Source organism: Oncorhynchus tshawytscha, linkage group LG06 (assembly GCF_018296145.1).
Source record: "Oncorhynchus tshawytscha isolate Ot180627B linkage group LG06, Otsh_v2.0, whole genome shotgun sequence".
NCBI classification, from domain to species: domain Eukaryota; kingdom Metazoa; phylum Chordata; class Actinopteri; order Salmoniformes; family Salmonidae; genus Oncorhynchus; species Oncorhynchus tshawytscha.
Genome location: NC_056434.1, coordinates 52,010,284 through 52,037,122, shown reverse-complemented (window position 1 = coordinate 52,037,122; position 26,839 = coordinate 52,010,284). Strand labels below are relative to the sequence as shown.

The 26,839-nt window shown below is 43.5% G+C and overlaps 1 protein-coding gene across 2 annotated transcripts in view; it reads right to left on the bottom strand.

Annotated features, from left to right (window-relative positions):
• Positions 1-1,055: 1,055 nt before the first annotated feature.
• LOC112252699 (lamina-associated polypeptide 2, isoforms beta/gamma) overlaps positions 1,056-26,839 on the bottom strand; it is a 104,946-nt gene continuing 79,162 nt past the window's right edge. Inside the window, exons 1-6 of one of the 2 annotated variants that reach the window (XM_024424171.2) lie at positions 8,203-8,851; positions 6,252-6,366; positions 4,080-4,241; positions 3,721-3,833; positions 3,435-3,538; positions 1,056-3,227 (exon numbers count right to left, since the gene is read on the bottom strand). In XM_024424171.2, coding sequence (XP_024279939.1) covers positions 2,834-3,227; positions 3,435-3,538; positions 3,721-3,833; positions 4,080-4,241; positions 6,252-6,366; positions 8,203-8,433 — 1,119 coding nt within the window. In that variant the 5' untranslated portion in view covers positions 8,434-8,851 and the 3' untranslated portion in view covers positions 1,056-2,833. Of the gene's footprint in view, positions 3,228-3,434; positions 3,539-3,720; positions 3,834-4,079; positions 4,242-6,251; positions 6,367-8,202; positions 8,852-26,839 lie in introns of those variants that run through there. The other variant, XM_024424170.2, reaches the window with a different exon arrangement.

Here is a 26,839-nt window from a genome sequence, read left to right as displayed (position 1 = left end):
AATCTGCATTTTCTTGTGCTGCACGAGGCGAATATGTGGCCGTAGGCCATACAGCGCCTGCAAAATGGGGGCTGACGTGCATAAAACAACGTCCCCCTGTCAGCCCCTAGGGAGAACATAGCAGGAGGATGGAGGTAGCCACCATGTCCCTTTGGGTCCTCCCTGAGGAGGGCCTGGAAGCCTCTCCTCCCATTCCAAAACCCAAGGGAGTCTTTGAGGTGCCTTGCTGAGGAGACGTTATCCATGTATCTCCCCAGAAAGGCCCTCACCTCTTCGTCCTTAACGTATGGGTTGTAAATGTTGACAGTTACAACCCTAAAGTTGTTCTTCACCAGGCTTGTTATTTCATAGTGGCTCATCGGCCTCTCACCTCCCACTGCTCTTGCCCTTCTCAGGATATCATCGTGTTTCTCCTCTGTATATAGTGCCACGTCGTATGCTCCCTCCAACGAGTTGCCTTGGAGACAAAACACGTCCTTCACCATCAGCTTTAAAATCCCCATCAATATTATCCTTCCAAAAGTTTCCCATCCTAAAGGCTCCAACTCCTTTTCCTTCCAAGCAAACCGAATCGTGTTGGCCAGCCCAATCCCAGGGACCGACCGTGTTGATGGATTTAGCACCATCTCCGCAAGGAGAATGGCGCTCGTTCTCTTCTCTTCCAAAACAAGGAAAAAAGAAAAACCAAAGTGACTGAGCCTATCTGGTGACAACTAACACAGAGACAGGAACAATCACCCACGAAACACTCAAAGAATATGGCTGCCTAAATATGGTTCCCAATCAGAGACAACGAGAATCACCTGCCTCTGATTGAGAACCGCCTCAGGCAACCATAGACTTTGCTAGAACACCCCACTAAGCCACAATCCCAAAACCTATGAAAAAACCCCATACATAAACACAACACAAAATAAACCCATGTCACACCCTGGCCTGACCAAATAAATATAGAAAACACAAAATACTAAGACCAGGGCGTGACAATTCACTCATGTAACAAGTAAACAAAGAGGTTCAGATTTAGGATAGCACTTTAAAAAAAAGCAACATCCTACTTTCACCTATGATACTTTATTTTTCTACAATAAAATAATAAAAAAGTTCACAATTCACATTTGAAAAATACGGAACAAAATAAATAACCGTTTTTTCTTCTTTTTTTTCAAACAGTGTGGACTAACATGTCAACTTCTTTACAAGTGAATGTCAGTAACTGGTCAACATAAGTTAAGTGGCTATCACTTTTGTCATTAGTCTCCTCGGGTAATTATTGTCCCCATTAGTATTACCTCTGCTATCAAGATGAAGTATACAAGAGGCAAACTCTATTTGAGTTTTTGACTCTTTAAAATAGGATTATGAGCCATTTACTTGCTCAACTTTATTTTGCAAAAATATAATTCTTCCAAGATCCGTAGCAGTATGTATGGAACCATTAAGAAGGGCTGTGTGGATGCACTAAATATAAAGACAGCCAGTCCTAGGTCGTGTTCATTCGGCACCACATGGAAAAAAAACACAGAATCAGAGAATATTTGTCCAATAAGGACTACCCACTTGTGTTTTCCTGTTTCAAAACTTTTTGCTATGGTGAGCATGCCCTTTAGATAGGACTGAAGGATCTTGAATCTTCAGAGCAGCAAAGCACTAAAGATGAAACACAAACTCACACAAAGCTATACTGGGATTTGGTCATCACAGACTGATGAGCCATTCAACTACCAGCCCACTTACTGCTAGACAGGTCACAAATCTACTTTTGCTGTCTTGCCAACTCCTCCTGACAATGACCAAGAGAGTTGGCAAGATAGCTCATACAGATCTGGGACCAGGCTTACTTACTGCAGTTCATCTCCCCAACAGCTTTTCAATGTACTGATGGCTCTACACGAGCAGTTTAAAGACAACTAATAGTTTTAGCAATCAAACTCATAGTTTATAGCATGAAAAAGGGTTTCTCCTCATTCAGTGACAAAACCTTATTTAACACTATTGGACAGTATTATGACTCCTCGCAGCAGTGATCCAATTAACTTAGAGCAAATTAGAATAGACCTGAGCACCATTCAATTCATAGTTTAAAAACATTATTCTACATATCTCTATTATTAATACTACAGTGTATATTCAAAATCCATACAGAAATACTTGTAGATATTTCCGTAATCAGTAGCAGGGTTGGGGTCAGTTCCATTTCAATTCAGGAAGTGCACTCCAATTCTCATTCTCTCCAAAGTTTTTTATGAGGAACCTTTGGAATTTGGTTTACTTCCTGAATTGACCGGAATTGAAATGGAATTGACCTCAACCCTGGCACTATACAAGTTCTAACAGTGTGCCTGGCACAACAGACACCCCGAAAACTACAACCATGTCCTTCAAAAACTACAACCATGTATGTGACCTGTCCTCGCAATATCACATGGGAGTTCTATCTACACACATAAGTGAAAAATACACACAAAGAATACACAAAATGCACTTCACACTATGATTAAAAACAACTTAATAAAAACTAGTCTATTCAGACTGTCATGACAAGACAATGCTGGTTTGTTTTACAAGAAGCTTATGTTGGTTAGGTTGAATGCCCTTCCTTTCTCTCCTTAGCGGGGACGAGGAGAAGTGAACAAGGAAGAGACAGGGTGAGACAGTCTACCAGCCCAGATTAAATGTCAGTCAGTCCTCCAAGATGGTCAACCATGTATAAATAGATGAAGATGGGGTTGGTGACCAGATGAAGGGGGGTCTTTTGACCTCAATTGGACAGCCTGGTAAAATAGTAGAAAGAATTATAATAAAAGAGAGCAGGGTGGAGTAGGTGTATTGCTTACTTGCCTCCACCCTCAGCTCCTGCACTTTGGCTGCTGCTGGCCCCGATGCCCAGAGGCACAATCACATTATCGACCACGGCATCTACCACCTTATCAACCGTGCTATACAGGTGACCCTTGGCGTCGTTTATCAAACCCTTGACGGACTGGACCTGATCTGCATCAAGGTGCTGGATGACGATGTAGATGGAACCGGCTACAGTGATGAGCACCATGAGCTTTAGTAGGACAGAGAGGAATCCTGGCCTGGCCCGTTCTGAGCCCAGGGAGCTGCACTCAGAGTGAGACTCTGTGTAGATGGAGCGCTCCAGGAGAGACTTGTTCAGCCAATAGTTGCTGGGTTTCACCGGTCGGCCAGCCGCACCATGGATCGATCTCCTGCATGTGGCGCTGGGGAGAGAGGAGGATTAGAAGATAATGTGACAAAGTAATTTCTGACAAGTCATGTTTAACAACTGCTGTAAAGATTTTACTGGTAAGTGCCCCTGTGTTCTTGGAGCCATACACATAAAAAAAGATCAGGATATGGGATCTGTCTTAGTTTGACCAAAAGTGAAAGGTTCCACATACTAGTGATAGGGCCTAAAAAGGTCTTACCTGATGCCTATGGGTGAAAGGATCTCATTAGCGAGAATCTCCTCAACATTCTTCCCCGTCTTCTTAGGGGTCTGGTCACCAGTTGCTAGACTCTCATCCACCACCTGTGAACATTGATAATGACAACATGATTGAGAGGTTGAGGTTTATGGGTGCAAGATAAGATTATTTACACATGTGCTGAACTGTCTTGCTGTTGAAGACGAATGCTGTTTTAATGTGAGAGCTCTGGTGAGTGTGATTTTACATTGTATTTACTTAAATCAACTTGAACTTAAAGGCTTACCTTGTTGCTCCGTCTGCTGCTGGTCCTGATGGTGACAGGAGTCTTCCCTCTGCTCATCACAGACTTCTCCACAACAGCAGCTGGCTCTGGTTCAGGAGCAGCTGTAATCTCATCTGACAGAGGTAAAGCGAACACAAGTCAGCGAGAATCAAGGCATCTAAACGGAGTAAAAAAGGATCCATTCCATTTCTGAAATTCCAATTTCCTCATTGCTTTTCAGTTTAGGCCTACTTCCTGAATTGAAATTGAAACCAACCCTGAATTAAATCAAATCAAAATGTATTAGTCACATGCGCTGAATAAGTGTGCTGCTTAATTAATGGTGCAGGTTCTTGTGCAGTTATAATATCTCATCTCACCTTCCTCCTTGTCACTGTACTGGTCAGAGAGTGTGTTGCCGTTCTGGTTGCCGTCTGCCTTGACTGCTGCAGCGGTAACTGTGGCAGTCTCGGATAGGCTAGGGGTAGCCTCAGCGGCAGGTGTATCCAGTTGCTTCTTCTCATAAAGAATGCGAGTGCAGCCTGAAGACAAGGTGAAACAAGTTAGAAGTGAAGGGGGTTACATTTAGTCAAGGATCTCTCACTGACTGTTTGAGTCTGTTGGTGCATCTCAATTAGAGGTCGACCGATTAATCGGAATGGCCGATTTTGCTTCTTTTTTTTACACCTTTATTTAACTAGGCGAGTAAGTTAAGAACACATTCTTATTTTCAATGACGGCCTAGGAACAGTGGGTTAACTGCCTTGTTCTGGGGCAGAACGACAGATTTTTACCTTGTCAGCTCTGGGATTCAATCTTTCAACCTTACAGTTAACTAGTCCAACGCTCTAACCACCTGCCTCTCCTTGCACTCCACGAGGAGCCTGCCTGTTACGCGAATGCAGTTGAAGCCAAGGTAAGTTGCTAGCTAGCATTAAACGTATCTTATAAAAAACAATCAATCAATCATAATCACTAGTTAACTACACATGGTTGATGATATTACTAGTTTATCTAGCGTGTCCTGCGTGGCATATAATCGATGCAACGCTGAGGGATGATTTAACAAAAGCGCATTTGCGAAAAAAGCACAATCGTTGCACGACTGTACCTAACCATTAACACCAATGCCTTTCTTAAAATCAATACACAGAAGTATGTATTTTTAAACCTGCATATTTGGCTAAAAGAAATCCAGGTTAGCAGGCAATATTAACCAGGTGAAATTGTGTTACTTTTCTTGCGTTCATTGCACGCAGAGTCAGGGTAAATGCAACAGTTTGGGCCGCCTGGGTCATTGTGAACTAATTTGCCAGAATTTTACATGATTATGACATAACATCGAAGGTTGTACAATGTAACAAGAATATTTAGACTTAGGGATGCCACCCGAACGGTTCCGTATTTCACTGAAAGAATAAACGTTTTGTTTTCGAAATGATAAGTTTCCGGATTCGACCATATTAATGACCAAAGGCTCGTATTTCTGTGTTTTATTATGTTATAATTAAGTCTACGATTTGATATTTGATAGAGCAGTCTGACTGAGCGATGGTAGGCAGCAGCAGGCTCGTAAGCATTCATTCAAACAGCACTTTTGTGCGTTTTGCCAGCAGCTCTTCGCAAGCACAGCGCTGTTTATGACTTCAAGCCTATCAGCCTAATGGCTGGTGTAATGTGAAATGGCTAGCTAGTTAGCGGGGTGCGCGCCAATAGCGTTTCAAACGTCACTCGCTCTGAGACTTGGAGTAGTTATTCCCCTTGCAAGGGCCGCGGCTTTTGTGGAGCGATGGGTAACGCTGCTTCAAGTGTGGCTGTTGTCGATGTGTTCCTGGTTCAAGCCCAGGGAGGAGCGAGGAGAGGGACGGAAGCTATACTGTTACACTGGCAATACTAAAGTGCCTATAAGAACATCCAATAGTCAAAGGTCAATGAAATACAAATGGTATAGAGAGAAATAGTCCTATAAATACTATATTAACTGCAACCTAAAACCTCTTACCTGGAAATATTGAAGTCTCATGTTATAAGGAACCACCAACTTTCATATGTTCTCATGTTCTGAGCAAGGAACTGAAACGTTAGCTTTTTTACATGGCACATATTGCACTTTTACTTCTCCAACACTTTGTTTTTGCATTATTTAAACCAAATTGAACATGTTTCATTATTTATTTAAGGCTAAATTTTTTTTTTTTGATGTATTATATTAAGTTAAAATAAGTGTTCATTCAGTATTGTTGTAATTGTCATTATTACAAATAAAACATTTTTTTAACATTTTTTTTAATCGTCTGATTAATCGGTATCGGCTTTTTTGGTCCTCCAATAATCGGTATCGGTGGTGAAAAATCCTAATCGGTCAACCTCTAATCTCAATAGTCTAAAGTGGCTTCCTCTCCTTGTCTCATTCAGATAATCTGCACAGATGTACAAGAACTGATGAGGTGAAAGCTTATCTTCTCAGATCAATGCAGATGAAGTGGCGGAGCAAGGAAAGGAGAGGACGCCATTTTAAGACACACCCCGAGTAAAACATAAGGAAGACTCACCAACTATGGGTCCAACACTGACTCCATGCTTCAACAGCTCATGTTTTAAGCCTGCATCTGTAAGGTCTGTCACTTTCACTTCTTCTGACCGAGGCTTGTCAAGCCTGGTGGCTTTCTGTGGATGGATGGATTATGGGTGTCAATTCATAGACCTGGGTAAAGCTTATCTAGAGCTTATCTTATCTAGAGACCGAAGATGAACCTATCTCTGTTTTAACTAAGATTATCTACAAAGAACACAGACATTAGAGAACCAGTAAGTAAAGCCCTATTCAGACGGGATTCGTTTTACTTGGGGAGGTCTGGTAATGTAATTATGTGCACGAGCACAAAACACCACATCTGTAATTTTAGTCCCGCCCGAATCTGCCATCTCAGTCGTTTTTACATGGCAGGAGAGTAATAATTCCAGCCAGAATAACCTAGTGTTTTTTGGCAAAGTCCAAGGTCCTCTGAAAATACTAGTCCAGTGCGAATCGACATCCCTGTTTTATGAGAGAAATGTCTGTGTTTGACAGGTGTTAATCACAGTTTGAGCAAGAAAACAATAACTGATTCGATAAATCGAAAGAAGTGCTACCTATAGGCTATATATGAATGGCCTACATGCATCAACTTTCACAGCGAATGCTTTTGTTTACATTTCGTGCGTATGAATTGAATATAGCCAAATGAATCAGTAAAAAATATTGTGCTTATTTAATGCAACCCTTGCTGCTAATACATTGCAAAGCAGCACACAACTGATCTAAACATTTGGAAATGAGAAGTTAACTTTCTCATCCATGGCCTTAAAACACATCTCAAATGAACTGTTTAGCTCACATCCAAAGGCTGGGAGGCATTTAGGACGTACTGCGGATTGATTATTATGACACTATACCAAAGATGGTTTGGTATGGTTTAGAAACCAAGCTCGAGTTATCAGTGTGGCACTATCAGCTGGACATGTTGAAATATCTTCATGCCTAGAATAAATCCCTGTAGGCTTCCATCATAACTGTCCATTTATATATATTTTTTTTAAAGTAAGAATTCCAGGGGACAGTTTGGAAAAAAACTAATCCCGTTCGAAAGGTTCTCTGGAATAAGACATTCTGGAGTAATAATACCATAATAACCAACGTTCTCTCATAATACTAGTCCCGTGTGAATATGGTTTAAGAGGCCTCTATGGGAACGGTGTCCCCCCCCCCACGGGACGGTTGAGCTAACGTAGGCAAATGTGATTAGCATGAGGTTGTAAGTAACAAAAACAAAACCAGGACATAGACATATCTGATATGGGCAGAATCCTTAAATTCTTGTTAATCTAACTGCACTGTCCAATTTACAGTAGCTATTACAGTGATATAATACCATGCTATTGTTTGAGGAGAGTGCACAATTATGAACTTGAAAATGTATTAATAAACCAATTAGGCACATTTGGGCAGTCTTGATACAACATTTTGAACAGATATGCAATGGTTCATTAGATCAGTCTAAAACTTTGCACATACACTGCTACCATCTAGTGCCCAAAATCTAAATTGCGCCTGGGCTGGAATAATACATTATGGCTTTTCTCTTGCATGTCAAAAATGATCTAATGTGTTATATTCTCGACATTAATTTCAAATTTCCACAAACTTCAAAGTGTTTCCTTTCTAATGGTATCAAGAATATGCATATCCTTGCTTCAGGTCCTGAGCTACAGGCAGTTAGATTTTGGTATGTCCTTTTAGGCAAAAAAGGGTCAGATCCTTAAGACGTTTTAAGAGGGAAAGAAACAGGAAGGGTGATATTTAAATGAATAACATTCACGTTATATGGAAAGGTTGCTCTCGGTCAGATTAATGGGCTAATGGAAAGGCAACAATCATTTAACACAGGTACCTAGTAATTTCATGCGTTACAAAAATCAATTAATAGCACTGTAATGACCAATAATAACATATTCATAACTTACTCTTCCAGAAAGACTCTTGTTGGAGACTATAGGGGTAGGTAGTTCTTCATCACTGGAGAACATGTCTGTAAGTGGACTTTTCTGGTTCAGAACGGTCAAGTTCTTCAAGTACAATTGAACATATACATGTTTCTTCTGCTCGGAGACGGGAAGCGGCACATTGTTGGCCGTGAGCTCACTTTTGAGTTTATCCTTCGTGAGAACTGACGGATTTTCGAGAAATTCCGCCATGCCCGTTTCCTTTCTCGTAGATAAAAACAGTAGGCGGGTGTAAATTAGCTAGGTAAATTCTTAAATTGAGCAGTTAGCAAGCTCGGTCGTAACAACAAGGGAACGTGCAGAGTTGGAAGTGTTGGGAAACGAAAAGACTGGTGCCCAGCAACGATTATTCAGCTATCATGAGCTAGCTATCCGATTCAACTTAACGTACATATTATTATTTTTTATCTTAGAAATATTCACTCTCCATCGCGTGTCCCGGCTGAGATTGTTTGATTAAACGACAGCTGCACTGTGATGGTATATTGAAACCGAACAAGTACATACATATTCAAACTATTTAAAGAACGATATTAGATAAAAACCCGGACCCTTTTCGTTGTTGCTGTCTGTCCGCGGCAAAGTCCGCGACCGTATATCAGGCAACAAAGAGGAGAGGTATTGGACGTTAGACCCCAAGAAACTAGATGGTGATTGGTCAGTCTTGAAAAAAACAAACGCACCCCGCCACAAAGAAAGAGCCCAGTGGAGCCTGCAACATCCGTTGGCGTAATCGACAGTCAAAATATAGTATGTTGAATTCTGTCCGGAATTTCTGGATTTCTGCCCAGATGGATATTGCCATAGTTAAAAGTTCTTTATAATTACATTTCCAATGTACATTTTCAATGTCATAACACTGATGAAACTGCACCCCCATCTGAAGATGGCAGTGTTATCCACCATATGGTCGCCTGTAAGTATTCGTGGAGCGCAGGCCATTAAGCACTTCACATTTCACAGACCATAAGCGACAAAGGAAAGCTGTTATTATAAACATTGTTACATTAAACATTTCAAATATTGTTTGACACAGGCGTACATTGGAACATTATTAACATTATGTACAAGCTGGTCAGATCGTTCTGAAGGATACATTATAAATAAAGTTAAGAGGTCACTAAGGTTCTTTTCAGACATTATCTCACACTGAAATGTCCATGACCAATGTGATCTGCTGGCTGCTGCATTTCCAGGCAGAATGTATGCAGCCATTTCTTTAGAGAGAGAGAGAGAGAGAGAGAGAGAGATTGAGCAAAAGAGAGAGAGAGCGAGGAGGAAGTTCATAAAAATATATTTCTGACCACTGTCTGGCTGGTCCTTGGGGCATGACAGGCTTTTTAACTCTGTGGTGGTGAGGACCCTATATGTTGCCACAGTGATAGTGGTTTGATGTGCCAGATTGTTGCCTCCTACTACCTGACCTTCAACTAGACCTGGTCTGTGTCCCAAATGGGCTATGGTCAAAAGTAGTGCACACTATACAGGGAATAGGGTGCCATTGCCTTGCCTTTCTGGGATGCAACCCTTGCCTTTCTGGGATGCCGCTGCAGCAGAAACCAAGCAATGGATCCCCTGCCCACCTCAGACCTCAGCCTCAAACCACACAGAATACAGTGCTTGAAGTTTATAGTTCAGGTTTTCCATAGCCGACTTGCCAATGGAGTGTAAGCGAACATTTTTTTTGAGCCCTTGAGAAACACCTCTTAAGCTTTCTTTGTATGTCATTTACACAGAAAATATGTGGCCGGCCAAGAATCATAGTAAGTGCCTCAAGCATAACAGTCGTGCCCTCTGAAAGATGATCAAAGCGGAGACTGCAATTATCAACGATCACATGTTTTCAAAATGAGTTAATGTAAAAATGAAATACCAGGCCTACAGTACTATGCAGAAATGGTGTGAATAGCTAATAATATATATATTTTTGGATCAATGTTTATAAACTCTCAAGGCTAGATAAAGATTTTGCAATGGTATTAACTTTTGGAAACTTACAGAACTAGGCCTCTATATAGAGTCAATAATATATACACTGTAATATATAATATATTATACAACAGGTGAGTCTAATCCTGGATGCTGATTGGTTAAAACCGCATGTCTATTCCACAAGTTACCACCGGCTAAAGCTATGATGTTGAAATCCCTATTTATTCTCTTCCATCTCACTGCACAATCCACTGTTTCATCAGCCCAGCCAGACAATTTATCAACTTGATCTCCAGTGTAAAAAGCTTTTAGACTAGCAATTGGTTTTCAATAGCGGAGATCTGTATAAACCGCAAGGTTAGCGTAGACTGCTGTCTGTCTCTCTGACATTTGCAACATTGTTTCAGCATTGAAATTCAATGAACTTGTAGGGAGGGGTCGGGAGTTGGGATGACAGACAGGCAGGCAGCTTTTCTCAGCCAGTCTAAATCATGAATCAGTATAATTTCTATGGATATATACAAATACATGTCAATAACAAAAAAACAGGTAAAAAACAAATGAAGTGCAGCTAGTTTGCAGTCTTTACACCTTGAGTTTGAAATGATTGTGTTAGCTGTGTTGTTGGCCAACTCCTCTGAATAACAGTGTCCAGATGAGAGAAAACATTTTCTATGCTAGGGTGAAATCGTGCATCATTAGCTCATTGTTATGGATGCATCCAAATAAATGTCTCTGGAAAACAGCTTAAACAAATGCAAATGAAGCTACTTTGTTGTTATTCTGTCTGCACTGTTTGACGTTACTGTAAGTTAGCCGTAGTTGGCTTGCTAGCAAGCAAGGGATAAGAACGCTGCCAGCCAGTATGGCAATAGAACATTTAGAACAAACGACTGGGTCGCGTCCATAGATACAGAACAAAAAGACTTAACGACTGGGTCGTGTCTCTGGCAACCGAACTGATAGAATGAACAACCAGCCGGCTTGGATAGTAACCCTAGATTTGTGTTGGGACTATATCTTGTGGAAAGATGAAATACTGTGAATAAATTGATAAAAAATTAAGTTAATGAAAATATGTAAATCATTATTTTAATACTCTTAGTAACCAGATGTATAGAAGTGATAATGCCCTTGAAGCCGGTGTTAGGAGGATACATTGGCATGGTTTGCCTTGACTTTGTTTTGGGCACTTCTCACTTAAATATATGACATTAGGCAGAGGCTTTTAGCCAAAGCAACTTACAGTCATGCATGCATACATTTTACGTATGGGTGGTCCCAAGAATTGAACCCACTATCCATGCCCTACCAACTGAGCCACAGAATTCAATAGACATGTCATAACCCAATTAAATTCTAGAAGAGTCTCTGCACACTTAGATCAAAACAAATGTAATATTATAATGTTCCAGGCAGCTTTCAGACACAAGACCTTCATCTCAGCATGCAGAGCATTTGATTGTCACCTTTTAGCCTTGTCAATGAACTTGTTTGGCACCAAACTACAAGAGATGTTTAGGCTCTCCGTGTCCTAAATATTTCTGTATATAGACAGTTTGGTAACATTCCACTTAAAGCCTGTAGATATAATGCATTATGTATATACATAAGACTTGTCATGGGCTTTTATGACCCCCTTATAACCTGTTGTTATCATCTTATAATGGTCCTGGCTCAAAGCCATTTGGAGTCAGTCAAAGAGAGGCATAACATTATTATAAGCCTTGTGATATGACTTGTGTAGTCTTTTCTAGATAGCCCAGATAAGATTCACATACTCAGAAAGTCAAGAATGTAACACATTCTATAATCAAGAATGAAACAGCGTGATGGGTGGGGACTTGGTAGAAGTCACAGAGGTCTGAAATCCCAACTCGAAGATCCAAAGTTCCTCTAAAAATAGATTTTGTATCATTTGGAAAAACATTTAACACAAGACTCCAGTTTATCTTGGATTTGAAACATTTCTGAATCCCAATCGAGCCAACTGCCGCCGCGGGAGGAGTGTAGGAAAAGTCAACCTTTTACCAACCAGTGAATGTGTCTGATCAAATTCCACTGACACAACAAAATAAATACTGGTGAAATTGATTGAAGATGTGAGATTTCAATGTTCTTAAACTTGATGATGAAAGCAGTTTTATATGTTCAATGCATGGAGACAGCCAGGTAGATTGCATGAGGATTTGAGTTTACAGGTGAACAAAATTACATTGTGTGAGGCCACATTCTTTAGACAATGTTAATTAATTATGTGTGTAACCAACAGGTAGTCTACTAACCTTACTTCAAACATGTTTTTCAGTATCCCAAAGCTCCCAGTTCCCGGGTTTGATTAAATAGTCCCCTTGTGTGATCTTAATCCTGCCTGGGTGGGTTCAAAAAGTTCCAACAGTTCCGTGACGCTGGATACACAGTCAAAGTGTGTGTGTGTGTGTGTGTGTGTGTGCCATTATACAAAAACTGAATCAGAACCGTTGGGTTTCACTGTTTCACCGTTTCACTGCCCCCTGCACAAACCTACAACAACAATCTCCTTAATCCACTGAGGATGTTATTCATAACTGCCAAGCTAATTAAGACCAGCCACTCTGTCGTTTCCTGTTCCAGAGGGAGGGACAAATGGAGGGAGAGGTGGAGGGATGTAAAGGAGGGTAGGATGCGGGTGCTAGGCGCTCTGTGTTTCACAGGAGCTGAAGAGGAGATTTGTGTGTCCTGGCCTATGAACAGTCAGCCAGCCGTCCATCCATCCAGTAGTGCTGCAGCTCAGTCCGCTCACACAGTATATTTTTGTCTGTTGACAAAAACACTTAGTTGTGGACATTTCTCTCTGCAGGAGAAACTGAGACTCCCTCTCTTGGCCCCTCTGTTGATGCCCATTTGGCTCTCCACGTACTGGTGCCATAACAACTAAGTACTCCATATATTTGCATTATTATTATTGGAGGTTTTTTTTCAGTTTTGTTTGGCTGTCGAACACAGAAAACACAGCCATGTCCGTGCGTACTGCCTGGACTGCTTCAGTTCAGACAAATTTGAGGTGAACTGTCACGCTTCAAAATGAATGACAAATATGTTTTTAAAATCCCTGTCAAAGCTGCTGACGACTCATGGCATTTTAGGTAATTTAGAGGAAAACTTAATGTTGACCCAACATCTACCCAATATGTAATAGAGTCATATCTAATTAATACTAAAGGTCAACACAACCTTAATACTGTACATATTCAAGATCTAGGGACATATTCACAAGTCTCAAAGTGCTGACATTGGATCAGTTTTGCCTTTTAGATCATAATCAATAAGATTACATGGACAGAGGGGATCTGATCCTAGATCAGCACACACTCAGAGACACTTTTTGAATATGGGCCCTGAAACTACCTCTGAATCACAACCAACATCCCAGTAGATGTTAGTACAGGAGTTAGAACTTTCAACCCCGTAGATCTTTTATCCTACTTGCTGTAATTTAAGAGATCATGGGCACTATGTGCATAGCTAAGCAGAGCCCATGCCAGGAGAGCTACTATGCTGCACGCCAAACACAATCACCAGCCCAGCAGCCCTGCACAAGCAGAAATCCATCCTGTGTCCCCCAGCACAGACCTGGCTCTCTGAGACAAGCTTAGGGCGTTTACCCTCTCAGCGTCCCTCAGCAACTCTACATCTGCAGCACAGTTAAGGGAAGGTTTTCTCTGGCCAACAAAACCACCCTGCAAAGTGAACGATTCCTTGTTTAGGCAACAGCTGATATAGTATCCATAACTAAAGAGCTCTCAATGAAATGGTAGCTGGTTCGAATCCCCGAGCAGACTAGGTGAAAAATCTGTTGATGTGCCCTTGAGCAAGGCACTTACGCCTATAAATCGCCCTGGATAAGAGTGTCTGCTAAAATGTAACTGTTCCTGGACACATATACTATATACAGTGCATTCGGAAAGTATTCAGACCCCTTGACTTTTTCCACATTTTGTTACGTTACAGACTTATTCTAAAACGGATTAAATAGTTTGTTCCCCTCATCAATCTACACAACCTACCCCATAATGATGAAGCCAAAACAGTTTTTTAGAATTTTTTACAAATGTCTAAAAAATATACAACTGAAATATCGCATTTACATATGTTTTCAGACCCTTTACTCAGTAATTTGTTGAATCACCTTTAGCAGTGAGTACAGCCTAGAGTCTTCTTGGGTATGACACTACAAGCTCGGCACACCTGTATTTGTGGAGTTTCTCACATTCTTCTCTGCAGATCCTCTCAAGCTCTGTCAGGTTAGAAGGGGAGCCTCGCTTCACTGCTATTTTAAGGTCTCTCCAGAGATGTTCGATGGGTTCAAGTCCGGGCTCTGGCTGTGGCACTCAAGGACAGAGACTTGTCCCAAAGCCACTGCTGCGTTGTCTTGGCTGTGTGCTTAGGTTCGTTGTCCTTTTGGAAGGTGAACCTTCACCCCAGTCTGAGGTCCTGAGCCCTCTGGAACAGGTTTTCATCAAGGATCTCTGTACTTTGATCTGTTCAACTTTTGCTCGATCCTGACTATTCTCCCAATCCCTGTCTCTGAAAAACATCTCCACAGTATCTTGGTTTCATCAGACCAGAGAATCTTGTTTCTCATGGTCTGAGTGCTTTAGGTGCCTTTTGGCAAACTCCAAGCGGGCTGTCATGTGCATTTTACTGAGGAGTGGCTTCCATCTGGCCACTCTACCATAAAGGTCTGATTGGTGGAGTGCTACAGAGATGGCTGTCCTCCTGGAAGGTTCTCCCATCTGCACAGAGGAACTCTGGAGCTCTGTCACCTCCCTGACCAATGCCCTTCTCCCCCGACTGCTCTATTTTTCTGGTTGGCCAGTTCTAGGAAGATTCTATGTGGTTCCAAACTTCTTCCATTTGGGGAACTTCAATGCTGCAGAATTTTTTTGGTAGCCTTCCCTGGATCTGTGCCTCGACACAGTCCTGTCCTGGAGACATGCACTGTCAACGGTGGGACCTTATAAGGACAGGTGTGTACCTTTCCAAATCATGTCCAATCAATTGCATTTACCACAGGTGGACTCCAATCAAGTTGTAGAAACAACTTGGGACTCCTGTGTGGCACAGCGGTCTAAGGCACTGCATCTCAGTGCTAGAAGTGTCAACACATACCCTGGTTCAATCCCGGGATGTATGACAACCGGCTGTGATTGGGAGTCCCATAGGGTGTGGCGCACAATTGGCCCAGCGTTGTCTGGGTTAGGGGAGGGTTTTGCCGGGGTAGTCCGTCATTGTAAAATAAGAATTTGTTCTTAACTGACTTGCCTGGTTAACTATTATGCCTAGTCCTGGGCTATGAAGCTATTTCAATGGAGACTGAGCATTGTACATTTTATTGAAATTGTACATCATATTTGTAAGCAACATAGCATTAAAATGGTCAAGGGTCATTCAGACAAATATAGTTGAACCTGTTAAACCTTCAATGAATAAACGTAAAGTAATATTGCTGACCTACATGGTTTAACCTAGTCACGAACCCAGTTGACCATACATAGCCTAATCCTGTGGCTGACTGACACGGTTAAACCGGGTGGCCGCCTGCCTGGCCGGTAACTCAGGATCAGGATGAACAGAGAGAGGGTAACTCTACAGGTGACTGCCAGACTCTTGAATGAACAGGAAATAAATATTTCCGTGCTTAACTTGGCCCAGGAACCTCAGTCAGGCAGGGCAAGCAGATCTGCTTCTGCTCAGTTTCCCTGTCCTACCCACCGGCCCGCCTTGCATGGTGGAATGAAGACCGTTACCCAACCAACCGCCCAGCCCCGGCGATGCCTGGAAAAGCCAAAGAACCAAAGAGCCAGAGACTTTTCTCAAAAGACTCCTGTGCTGTGATGTGCAGGTGGCACTGGCATGCCCTTTGGCTCTGTCCGTTTCCCTTTCTCTCTCTATCCTTTCTCCATCCTGGATGTCTGGACACTGAGCTCATTGGCCTGGCACAGCAGCCCTACACTGGAGCAGCAGCCCTGGGTTCAAATACTATTTGAAATACTTTGAAATACTTTATCGATGCTTGATTGAGCTTTCCCGGCACAATGGAACCAATAGAATAGCGTCAAAACTGTAAACCCTGTCCACCTGGCACTGCAGGCAGGCAACAGCAAACATTCAAATATTTCACCTAGTACTTGAAACCAGGTCTGCCGGGCCGGCAGCCTGTCTACCAGAGCATGCCGCTCGTCGTTCTGGAGTCTGGAGCCTCACTGTACTGTTAACTTTACCTAATAAATCAACCAGCAGAAACCTTCAACAGCACTAACAGTCACATAGGGCCAGATCGAGGGACATGCCAACACCTCAATGCTTTAGAATTTCACTGTAATTTCTGTCCGAGCTTGATCCTCAATTGTTTTATCAAGCCATGAAAAGAGTGGATGGCGAGTGGATCTACTATAGCTGACAATAAGAGACTTGTCTTGTCTGAATGGGGACCTTTGCTTATGTGTAGATGGAGAGGAGATATCAAAGACAAAACAATTTAAAATGATGTTGCTCCTGTAAGTCGCTCTGGATAAGAGTGTCTGCTAAATTACTGTTTCCTGGACACATATTATGCCTAGTCCTGGGCTATAAAGATATTTCAATGGAGATTCTAAGCATTGTAAATGTTATTTAAATTTAACGTCATATTCGTATTTCGACATAGCACTAAAATGGTCCAGGGTAATTTAGACAAACATAGTTGAACCTGTCTAACCATCGTTGAACAAACGTAAAGTAATATTGCTGACCAACATCAATTTTACAATTAAGCCATGAATTGGAGAGTGGATTAAGAGTGGATGGAGAATGGATCTACAATAGCTCACAGTAAGAGATGTGTTTGGTCTGATTGGGGTCATTTGCCTACATGTAGGTGGAGAGGTGATGTCAAAGACAGGAAATTATTTTCAAAAATGAAGATATTGAAAATGATTTTCCTTTATTCACACGTTAATGATCCTAAGAAATAGCATGTCAATAATTTATTTCACAATTTAAAGAAATAATAAAGGTCTCGCATTGAAATGGAAGTCAGTGTTGAAAAGGGTTCCGTGTATGAAACATGAATGCTTTCAATTCATCTCTAGAGTGAATGATATATAGATCATTCACTCTAGAGATGAATTGAAAGCATTCATGTATATATATATATATATATATATATATATATATGATAGATAGATATATATATATATATATATATATATATATAGATAGATATATATATATAAATATATAGATATATATAGATATATAGATATAAAATATATGGATTTATATATAAAGATTTAAATACAGTGGGGCATAAAAGTATTTAGTCAGCCACCAATTGTGCAAGTTCTCCCACTTAAAAAGATGAGAGAGGCCTGTAATTTTCATCATAGGTACACTTCAACTATGACAGACAAAATGAGAAGAAAAAAAATCCAGAAAATCACATTGTAGGATTTTTAATGAATTTATTTGCAAATTAGGGTGGAAAATAAGTATTTGGTCAATAACAAAAGTTTATCTCAATACTTTGTTATATACCCTTTGTTGGCAATGACAGAGGTCAAACGTTTTCTGTAAGTCTTCACAAGGTTTTCACACACTGTTGCTGGTATTTTGGGCCATATCTCCATGCAGATCTCCTGTAGAGCAGTGATGCTTTGGGGCTGTTGCTGGGCAACACGGACTTTCAACTCCCTCCAAAAATTTTCTATGGGGTTGAGATCTGGAGACTGGCTAGGCCACTCCAGGACCTTGAAATGCTTCTTACGAAGCCACTCCTTCGTTGCCCGGGTGGTGTGTTTGGGATCATTGTCATGCTGAAAGACCCAGCCACGTTTCATCTTCAATGCCCTTGCTGATGGAAGGAGGTTTTCACTCAAAATCTCACGATACATGGCCCCATTCATTCTTTCCTTTACATGGATCAGTCGTCCTGGTCCCTTTGGATAAAAACAGCCCCAAAGCATGATGTTTCCAACCCCATGCTTCACAGCAGGTATGGTGTTTTTTGGATGCAACTCAGCATTCTTTGTCCTCCAAACACGGTTTCATTTGACCATATGACATTCTCCCAATCTTCTTCTGGATCATCCAAATGCTCTCTACCAAACTTCAGACGGGCCTGGACATGTACTGGCTTAAGCAGGGGGACACGTCTGGCACTGCAGGATGAGTCCCTGGCGACGTAGTGTGTTACTGATGGTAGGCTTTGTTACTTTGGTCCCAGCTCTCTGCAGGTCATTCACTAGGTCCCCAATGTGGTTCTGGGATTTTTGCTCACCGTTCTTGTGATAATTTTGACACCACGGGGTGAGATCTTGCGTGGAGCCCCAGATCGAGGGAGATTATCAGTGGTCTTGTATGTCTTCCATTTCCTAATAATTGCTCCCACAGTTGATTTCTTCAAACCAAGCTGCTTACCTATTGCAGATTCAATCTTCCCAGCCTGGTGCAGGTCTACAATTTTGTTTCTGGTGTCCTTTGACAGCTTTTTGGTCTTGGCCATAGTGGAGTTTGGAGTGTGACTGTTTGAGGTTGTGGACAGGTGGCTTTTATACTGATAACAAGTTCAAACAGGTGCCATGAATACAAGTAACGAGTGGAGGACAGAGGAGCCTCTTAAAGAGGTCTGTGAGAGCCAGAAATCTTACTTGTTTGTAGGTGACCAAATACTTATTTTCCACCATAATTTGCAAATAAATTCATAACAAATCCTACAGTGTGATTTTCTGGATTTTTTTTCTCATTTTGTCTGTCATAGTTGAAGTACCTATGATGAAAATTACAGGTCTCTCTCATCATTTTAAGTGGGAGAACTTGCACAATTGGTGGCTGACTAAATACTTTTTTGCCCCACTGTATATGTCACGCCCTGGTCGAAGTATTTTGTGTTTATCTTTATTTATTTGGTCAGGCCAGGGTGTGGCATGGGTTTTTGTATGTGGTGTGTATATATGGGGGATTGTAGCTAGTGGGGTGTTCTAGATAAGTCTATGGCTGTCTGAAGTGGTTCTCAATCAGAGGCAGGTGTTTATCATTGTCTCTGATTGGGAACCGTATTTAGGCAGCCATATTCTTTGAGTTTGGTGTGGGTGATTGTCCTTAGTGTCTTTGTTCCTGTCGCTGTGTTAGTTGACACAAGTATAGGCTGTTTCGGTTTTCGTTACGTTTATTGTTTTGTAGTGTTTTGTGTGTATTCGTGTTACGTTTGTTTGATTAAACATGGATCGCAATCTACACGCTGCATTTTGGTCCGACTCTCCTTCACACCTAGAAAACCGTTACAGAATCACCCACCACAAACGGACCAAGCAGCGTGTCAACAGGCAGGAGCAGCCCAAAGAGGAGATGCGTAAGAAGGATTTCTGGACATGGGAGGAGATCCTCGACGGGAGAGGACCCTGGGCTAAACCAGGGGAGTGTAGCCGCCCAAAGGTGAAACAGGAGAAGAGGCAACAGAGGCAGCAGCAGCAGGAGCAGCAGCAGCTACAGTGGGAGAGGTTGCACCACCTGGAGAAATGGACATGGGAGGAGGAACTGGACGGTAAAGGACCCTGGGATCAGCCTGGAGATTATTGTCGCCCCAAAGCCGAGCTGGAGGCAGCAAAAGCAGAGAGGCGGCATTATGAGGAGCTAGCACGGCAGAGCGGATGGCAGCCCGGGAGTCAGCCCCAAAAAATTATTGGGGGGGGGGCTCACAGGGAGTGTGGCTACGCCAGGTAGGCGACCTGCGCAAACTCCCTGTGCTTACCGGGGGGCTAGAGAGACCGGGCAGGCACCGTGTTATGCAGTGGTGCGCACGGTGTCCCCAGTGCGGGTGCATAGCCCGTCGGATCAGCCGGGCTAGAGTGGGCATCGAGCCAGGTAAGGTTGGGCAGGCTCGGTGCTCAAGAGCTCCAGTGCGCCTGCACGGTCCGGTCTATCCAGTACCACCTCCACACCCCAGCCCTCCGGTAGCAGCTCCCCGCACCAGGCTTCCTGTGCGTGTCCTCGGTCCAGTACCACCAGTACCAGCACCACGCAGCAGGCCTACAGTGCGCCTCGCCTCTCCAGCGCTGTCGGAGCCTTTCTCCTCTCCTGTGCTGCCGGAGTCTCCCGCCTATCTAGCGCTGTTAGAGCTTTCCTCATCTCCAGCACTGCCGGAGTCTCCCGCCTGTTCAGCGCAGTCAGAGCCTTCCTCCGACACAGCGCTGCAGGAGTCTCCCACCTGTTCAGCGCAGCCAGAGCCTTCCTCCTCTACAGCTCTGCCGGAGTCTCCCGCCTGTTCAGCGCAGCCAGAGCTGCCAGTCTGCATGGAGCAGCCAGAGCTGTCAGTTTGCATGAAGCAGCCAGAGCTGTCAGTCTGCATGGAGCAGTCAGAGCTGTCAGTCTGCATGGAGCAGTCAGAGCTGTCAGTCTGCATGGAGCAGTCAGAGCTGTCAGTCTGCATGAAGCAGCCAGAGATGTCAGTCTGCATGGAGCAGCCAGAGCTGTCAGTCTGCAAGGAGCTGTCAGTCTGCAAGGAGCTGCCAGTCTGCAAGGAGCTGCCAGTCTGCAAGGAGCTGCCAGTCTGCACGGAGCTGCCAGTCTGCAAGGAGCTGCCAGTCTGCAAGGAGCTGCCAGTCTGTAAGGAGCTGCCAGTCTGCAAGGAGCTGCCAGTCTGCACGGAGCCGCCAGAGCTGTCAGCCTACATGGAGCAGCCAGAGCCGCCAGTCAGCGTGGAGCAGCCAGAGCCGCCAGTCAGCATGGAGCAGCCAGATCTTTCAGTCTGCCAGGATCCGCCAGTCAGCCAGACTCTTCCAGATCTGCTAGTCAACCAGACTCTTCCAGATCTGCTAGTCAACCAGACTCTTCCAGATCCGCCAGTCAGCCAGGATCTGCCAGAACTGCCAGTCGGCCAGGATCTGCCAGTCGGCCAGGATCCGGCAGTCAGCCAGGATCTGCCAGATCCGCCAGTCAGCCAGGATCTGCCAGTCAGCCGGGATCTGCCAGTCAGCCAGGATCTGCCGAAACCACCAGCCAGCCAGGATCTGGTAGATTTATCTACATGCCTGAGCTTCCTCTCACTCCTGAGCTTCCCCACAGTCCCGAGCTGCCTCAGTCCCGAGCTGCCCCTCAGTCCCGATCAGCCCCTCAGTCCAGTGGGTTTCTGGGTGAGGACTACTAGGCCATGGTCGGCGGCGAGGGTGGACTATCCAGGGACGCGAGGAGATTGGACTAAGACATTAATTGAGTGGGGTCCACGTCCCGCGCCGGAGCCGCCACCATGGACAAATCGTCCGATATTGGTGTTCTGGTAATGGAAAGTTGAACTACAGAAAGAAACAGTTGCTTTTGACTAGAGCAAAGTTGGAAAAATTATCATAGTACTGCTTTTTCAGCAAAACAACAAATTATTATTCAGCATATTGTGAAATAAAGAACATTGTCTGTTTTTTTGGCTGGGTTTACACTCAAGGTTATCAATGGTCTTGCCAGTTTTGTCACACACTTTAAATGTACTTAGTGCAATGTACTTTGACAATGTACTTAATACAAATGTAGGCCCTACTAAGACAATGCTCGCTTACTCAAAGGTATTCCTCAGGACAGCTCCAGTCTAGCCATTAGCTTTCATTCAGTTCAGAGCTGTCTCAAGCTCAAGCAATGTGCAAAAGCAGGCAAACACACGCTCTGGTAAAACAGCCTAGCACTTTGCCTCACTATTATTTTATTGATGTAATCCTGAAAACTGAAACCTTGCGTTCCATCTCAATACTGTTTGGACGTGCCCCTCTTTAGTTTAGCGCTGACCTCTTTGTACCATAGAAGAAGTGTATGTCAGTGTTGGTGTCAGTTATAATGGGATTGGGTGGAGATAGGCCTACGACAGGACTTGACAGGTGTTGTTGTCATGTTTACTTGTTGTTTTCTCAATCCAATGATAGGTTGCATAGGCTCCTCATGATAGGTTAAGTGTTGGGAGTCCGTGGCAGTCATATTATTGCATGGTTTGCATGGTTTCTTGTAGTAGTGTGTAGGGTTGCCAATTTGCCAGAGGCCTATCGATGATCTGAAGCCTCACAGCGAGCAAGGTTCATCCGTGCCAGCGGTTAGGGGACAGATGTGCCAAAGTCTACTGGGTTTGGCACCGTCTTCACCCCCTGGCTTCCAACACCCACGTATCCAGCTGAGGTACAATAATTTGACACCTCTTCAGCAGCAGGATCCTTTAGCATGACAACCATGGCTTTGTTTTATATCCCGGCCTGCATTTTGAACGCAAGAAAAAAAATGACAGTCAGCAACATCCCAACTGTTTTTTATCCACTTTTGGAATGCAATTGCAAGTTCACTTCGCTCCCCCACCCTCCATCTCTCTCCATCTCTTTTATCCCTCCATTTTCCTACGTGGGATTTAACGTACACTCTGTGGTAACCTTGCTAAGTTATCCGCTTTTTTTCTACGCTCTCCTCTGCTGAATAAAGGGCTTGTTTCTCTATGTCTTGCTTGTTAAGAATTCAACGACAGCTCGCTACTTCTGGCATTAAGCAGTCCTGGTGCTGCTGGTGCCAGTGGTGAGTTAACTGACACCACTGCACTTAGACTAATGTCAGTGAGTGAAGAGAACACACCAGCCATCACCCATGAGGTAGTGTACGTAGGCAGGCTACCTACTCACCTTGGATTGGAACAAGCTCCCAGGCCAAACTCAATTTTAAATATCCCATCAGAGCTGAGAAACTATGCTTAGGAGAGGAGCTGCACCAGAGGGCAACTGTCTGCAGTATAAACATGTGTTTACAGGTGAATGCTGTGAGAAAAAACATCTACACCATCACCAGTCCACCACCGTGTGCAAATCAAATCACCACTCAAGCAGCAGAGTGCAGAGTCCCACAACGTCTCACCTCACCTCCTCTAGTCTTAAACCCGCCCGTCTCAATAGAAAACTAAGCAGAACACTTTTTAAGAATGAAGGGTTTTTGTTTTTCAGTTTGTTGCTAAATTTAGTCTCCGGCAGTCCAGGCTGCCCAGTGGGAGATGACTAAGCAAGCAGGTACCAGAGCCATGTTCAACAAAGATGAGCCCCAGTTCCTGCCCAGTGCCCGACGGGTGGCGACTGCTGGTGGTCTTCCCTTTTTGGGTCTGTCCCAGATGGCACCCCATTCCCTGTGTAGTTCAGAGAACATAGGAAAACCCATATGGCTCTGGTCAAAAGTAGTGGGGTGAGGGGTGACTAACAAGCAATTTTAGTTGCTAGGGGGATGGGAAGGGGGGAAAACATGGTTTCTGAGAATGGGGGTGGGGACATGTTGGCTGCGTGGGGTTGGGGGAATGGGATGGAAGGTTGAGGGTGAAGGCCTACTTCTTTTTTGTTTTCTTCTCCTGTATATATTTAATTTATTATTACTTCAACTTTAAAATATGATACAATGGTCAATACTTTTTTAGTTATGTACCTTTAGTAATGTTTATTTTTATTAAATTTTATACTTTGTAGTTATGTACCTTTTGTAATGTTTATTTGTATTTCATGTTTTCTTCTTACGAGCGGCAGCTCACAGGTACAGTGAAATAATTAATTGAATATATAAACTCAGCAAAAAAGAAACGTCCTCTTCCTGTCAACTGCAAACTTAACATGTGTAAACATTTGTATGAACATAAATAGACATCAACATCTGAGACATAAAATGAACAAGTTCCACAGACATGTGACTAACAGAAATGGAATAATGTGTCCCTGAACAAAGGGGGGTCAAAATCAAAAGTAACAATCAGTATCTGGTGTGGCCACCAGCTGCATTAAGTACCGCAGTGCATCTCCTCCTCGTGGACTGCACCAGATTTGCCAGTTCTTGCTGTGAGATGCTACCTCACTCTTCCACCAAGACACCTGCAAGTTCCCGGACATTTTTGGGGGGAATGGCCCTCGCCCTCACCCTCCGATCCAACAGGTCCCAGACGTGCTCAATGGGATTGAGATCTGGGCTCTTTGCTGGCCATGGCAGAACACTGACATACCTGTCTTGCAGGAAATCACGCACAGAACGAGCAGTATGGCTGGTGACATTGTCATGCTGGAGGGTGATGTCAGGATGAGCCTGCAGGAAGGGTACCACATGAGGGAGGAGGATGTCTTCCCTGTAACGCACAGCGTTGAGAAGGCCTGCAATGACAACAAGCTCAGTCCGATGGTGCTGTGGCACACCGCCCCAGACCATGACGGATCCTCCACTTCCAAATCAATCCCGCTCCAGAGTACAGGCCTCGGTGTAACGCTCATTCCTTCAACGATAAACGCAAATCCGATCATCACCCCTGGTGAGACAAAACCGCGACACGTCAGTGAAGAGCACTTCTTGCCAGTCCTGTCTGGTCCAACGACGGTGGGTTTGTGCCCATAGGCGACGTTGTTGCCGGTGATGTCTGGTGAGGACCTGCCTTACAACAGGCTTACAAGCCCTCAGCCTAGCCCCTCTCAACCTATTGCGGACAGTCTGAGCGCTGATAACGGGATTGTGCGTTCCTGGTGGAACTCGGGCAGTTGGTTTTGCCATCCTGTACCTGGCCCCAGGTGTGATGTTCAGATGTACCGATCTTGTGCAGGTGATGTTACACGTGGTCTGTCACTGCGAGGACGATCAGCTGTCCGTCCTGTCTCCCTGTAGTGCTGTCTTAGGAGTCTCACAGTGCGGACATTGCAATTTATTGCCCTGGCCACATCTGCAGTCCTCAAGCCTCCTTGCAGCATGCCTAAGGCAAGTTCACACAGATGAGCAGGGACCCTGGGCATCTTTCTTTTGGTGTTTTTCAGAGTCAGTAGAAAGGCCTCTTTCGTGTCCTAAGTTTTCATAACTGCGTCCTTAATTGCCTACCGTCTGTAAGCTGTTAGTGTCTTAACGACCGTTCCACAGATGTTCATTAATTGTATATGGTTCATTGAACAGCATGGGAAAGAGTGTTTAAACCCTTTACAATGAAGATCTGTGAAGTTATTTGGATTTTTATGAATTATCTTTGAAAAACAGGGTCCTGAAAAAGAGAAGTTTCTTTTTTTGCTGAGTTTATGAACGGAATATTCATTTATATGAATTTAAATATTGTACCCCCCCAACAAAAAAATACACATCCAGTCATAAAAATATAAATAAATTGTGCACTGCTTAGGTTGCGTTTACACAGGCAGATATTTTTTCCCACTAAATTGGTCTTTTGACCAATCACATCAGATCTTTTTCACAGCTGACCTGTGAAAAATATCAGAAATAGGCTGCCTGTGTAAACGCAGCCGGAGGGATAGGGTGCTATTTGTGATGTACATCTTTCTCTTATGCACCGACTGTTAAGTATACACTGCAATCCTGCAGTCGTAGGTTGGTGTGGCAGCGAGCGAAAGGACTCACTGTGCAGTTAGGACAGTTAGTTACACACAGCATTGATGTGCTTAGATATCCAATTCAAGGAAAGTTGGCTAATTGTGATAATGGCTGCCGTTTTACAGGTTCCTAACCATCTGTGCTATTTTGTGTGTCTACCATCCTTTCTATTGGCCAACATGCAATCACTGGAAAATAAACTGCATGGTCTCCGCTGGAGACTATCCTACCAACGGGACATTAAAAACTGTAATATCTTTATGTTTCACCGAGTCGTGACTTAGCGATGACATGGATAATATTCAGTTGGCTGGTTTTTCTGTGCATCGGCAGGACAGAACAGATACATCTGTTAAGACGAAGTGTGGGGTTGTGTGTCTATTTGTCAATAACAGCTGGTCTGCAATGTCTAATATTAAGGAGGTCTCAAGGTATTGCTCGCCTGAGGTAGAGTACCTCATGATAAACTGAAGACCACACTATCTACCAAGAGAGTTTTCATCTATATTTTTCGTAGCCGTCTATTTACCACCACAAATTGATGCTGGCACTAAGAGGGGTGGCAGGTAGCCTAGTGGTTAAACCGTTGGGCCAATAACCGGAAGGTTGCTAGATTGAATCCCCAAGCTGACAAGGTAAAGATCTGTCGTTCTGCCCCAGAACAAGGCAGTTAACCCACTGTTCCTAGGCCGTCATTGGAAATAAGAATGTGTTCTTAACTGACTTTCCTAGTTAAATAAAGGTTACATTAAAAACGTTTTTTTAAGTATTCGGAAAGTATTCAGACCCCCTGACTTTTTCCACATTGAGTTACGTTACAGCCTTATTCTAAATTGTATTACATTGTTTTTTTCCCCCTCATCAATCTACACACTATAGGTTTTACTGCTAACCTACAAAGCATTACATGGGCTTGCTCCTACCTATCTCTATGATTTGGTCCTGCCGTACATACCCCCACGTATGCTACGGTCACAAGACGCCGGCCTCCTTTTTGTCGCTAGAATTTGTAAGCAAACAGCTGGAGGCAGGGCTTTCTCTTATAGAGCTTAATTTTTATGGAATGGTCTGCCTATCCATGTGAGAGACACAGACTCAGTCTCGACCTTTAAGTCTATACTGAAGACTCATCTCTGGGGTGCCAGAGAATCGTGTTTCTCGTGGTCTGAGCGTCCTGTAGGTGTCTTTGGCCAACTCCGTGGGCTGTCATGTGCCTTTTTACTGAGGAGGGGCTTCTGTCTGGCCACTCTACCATAAAGGTCTGATTGGTGGAGTGCTGCAGAGATGATTGTCCTTCTGAAAGGTT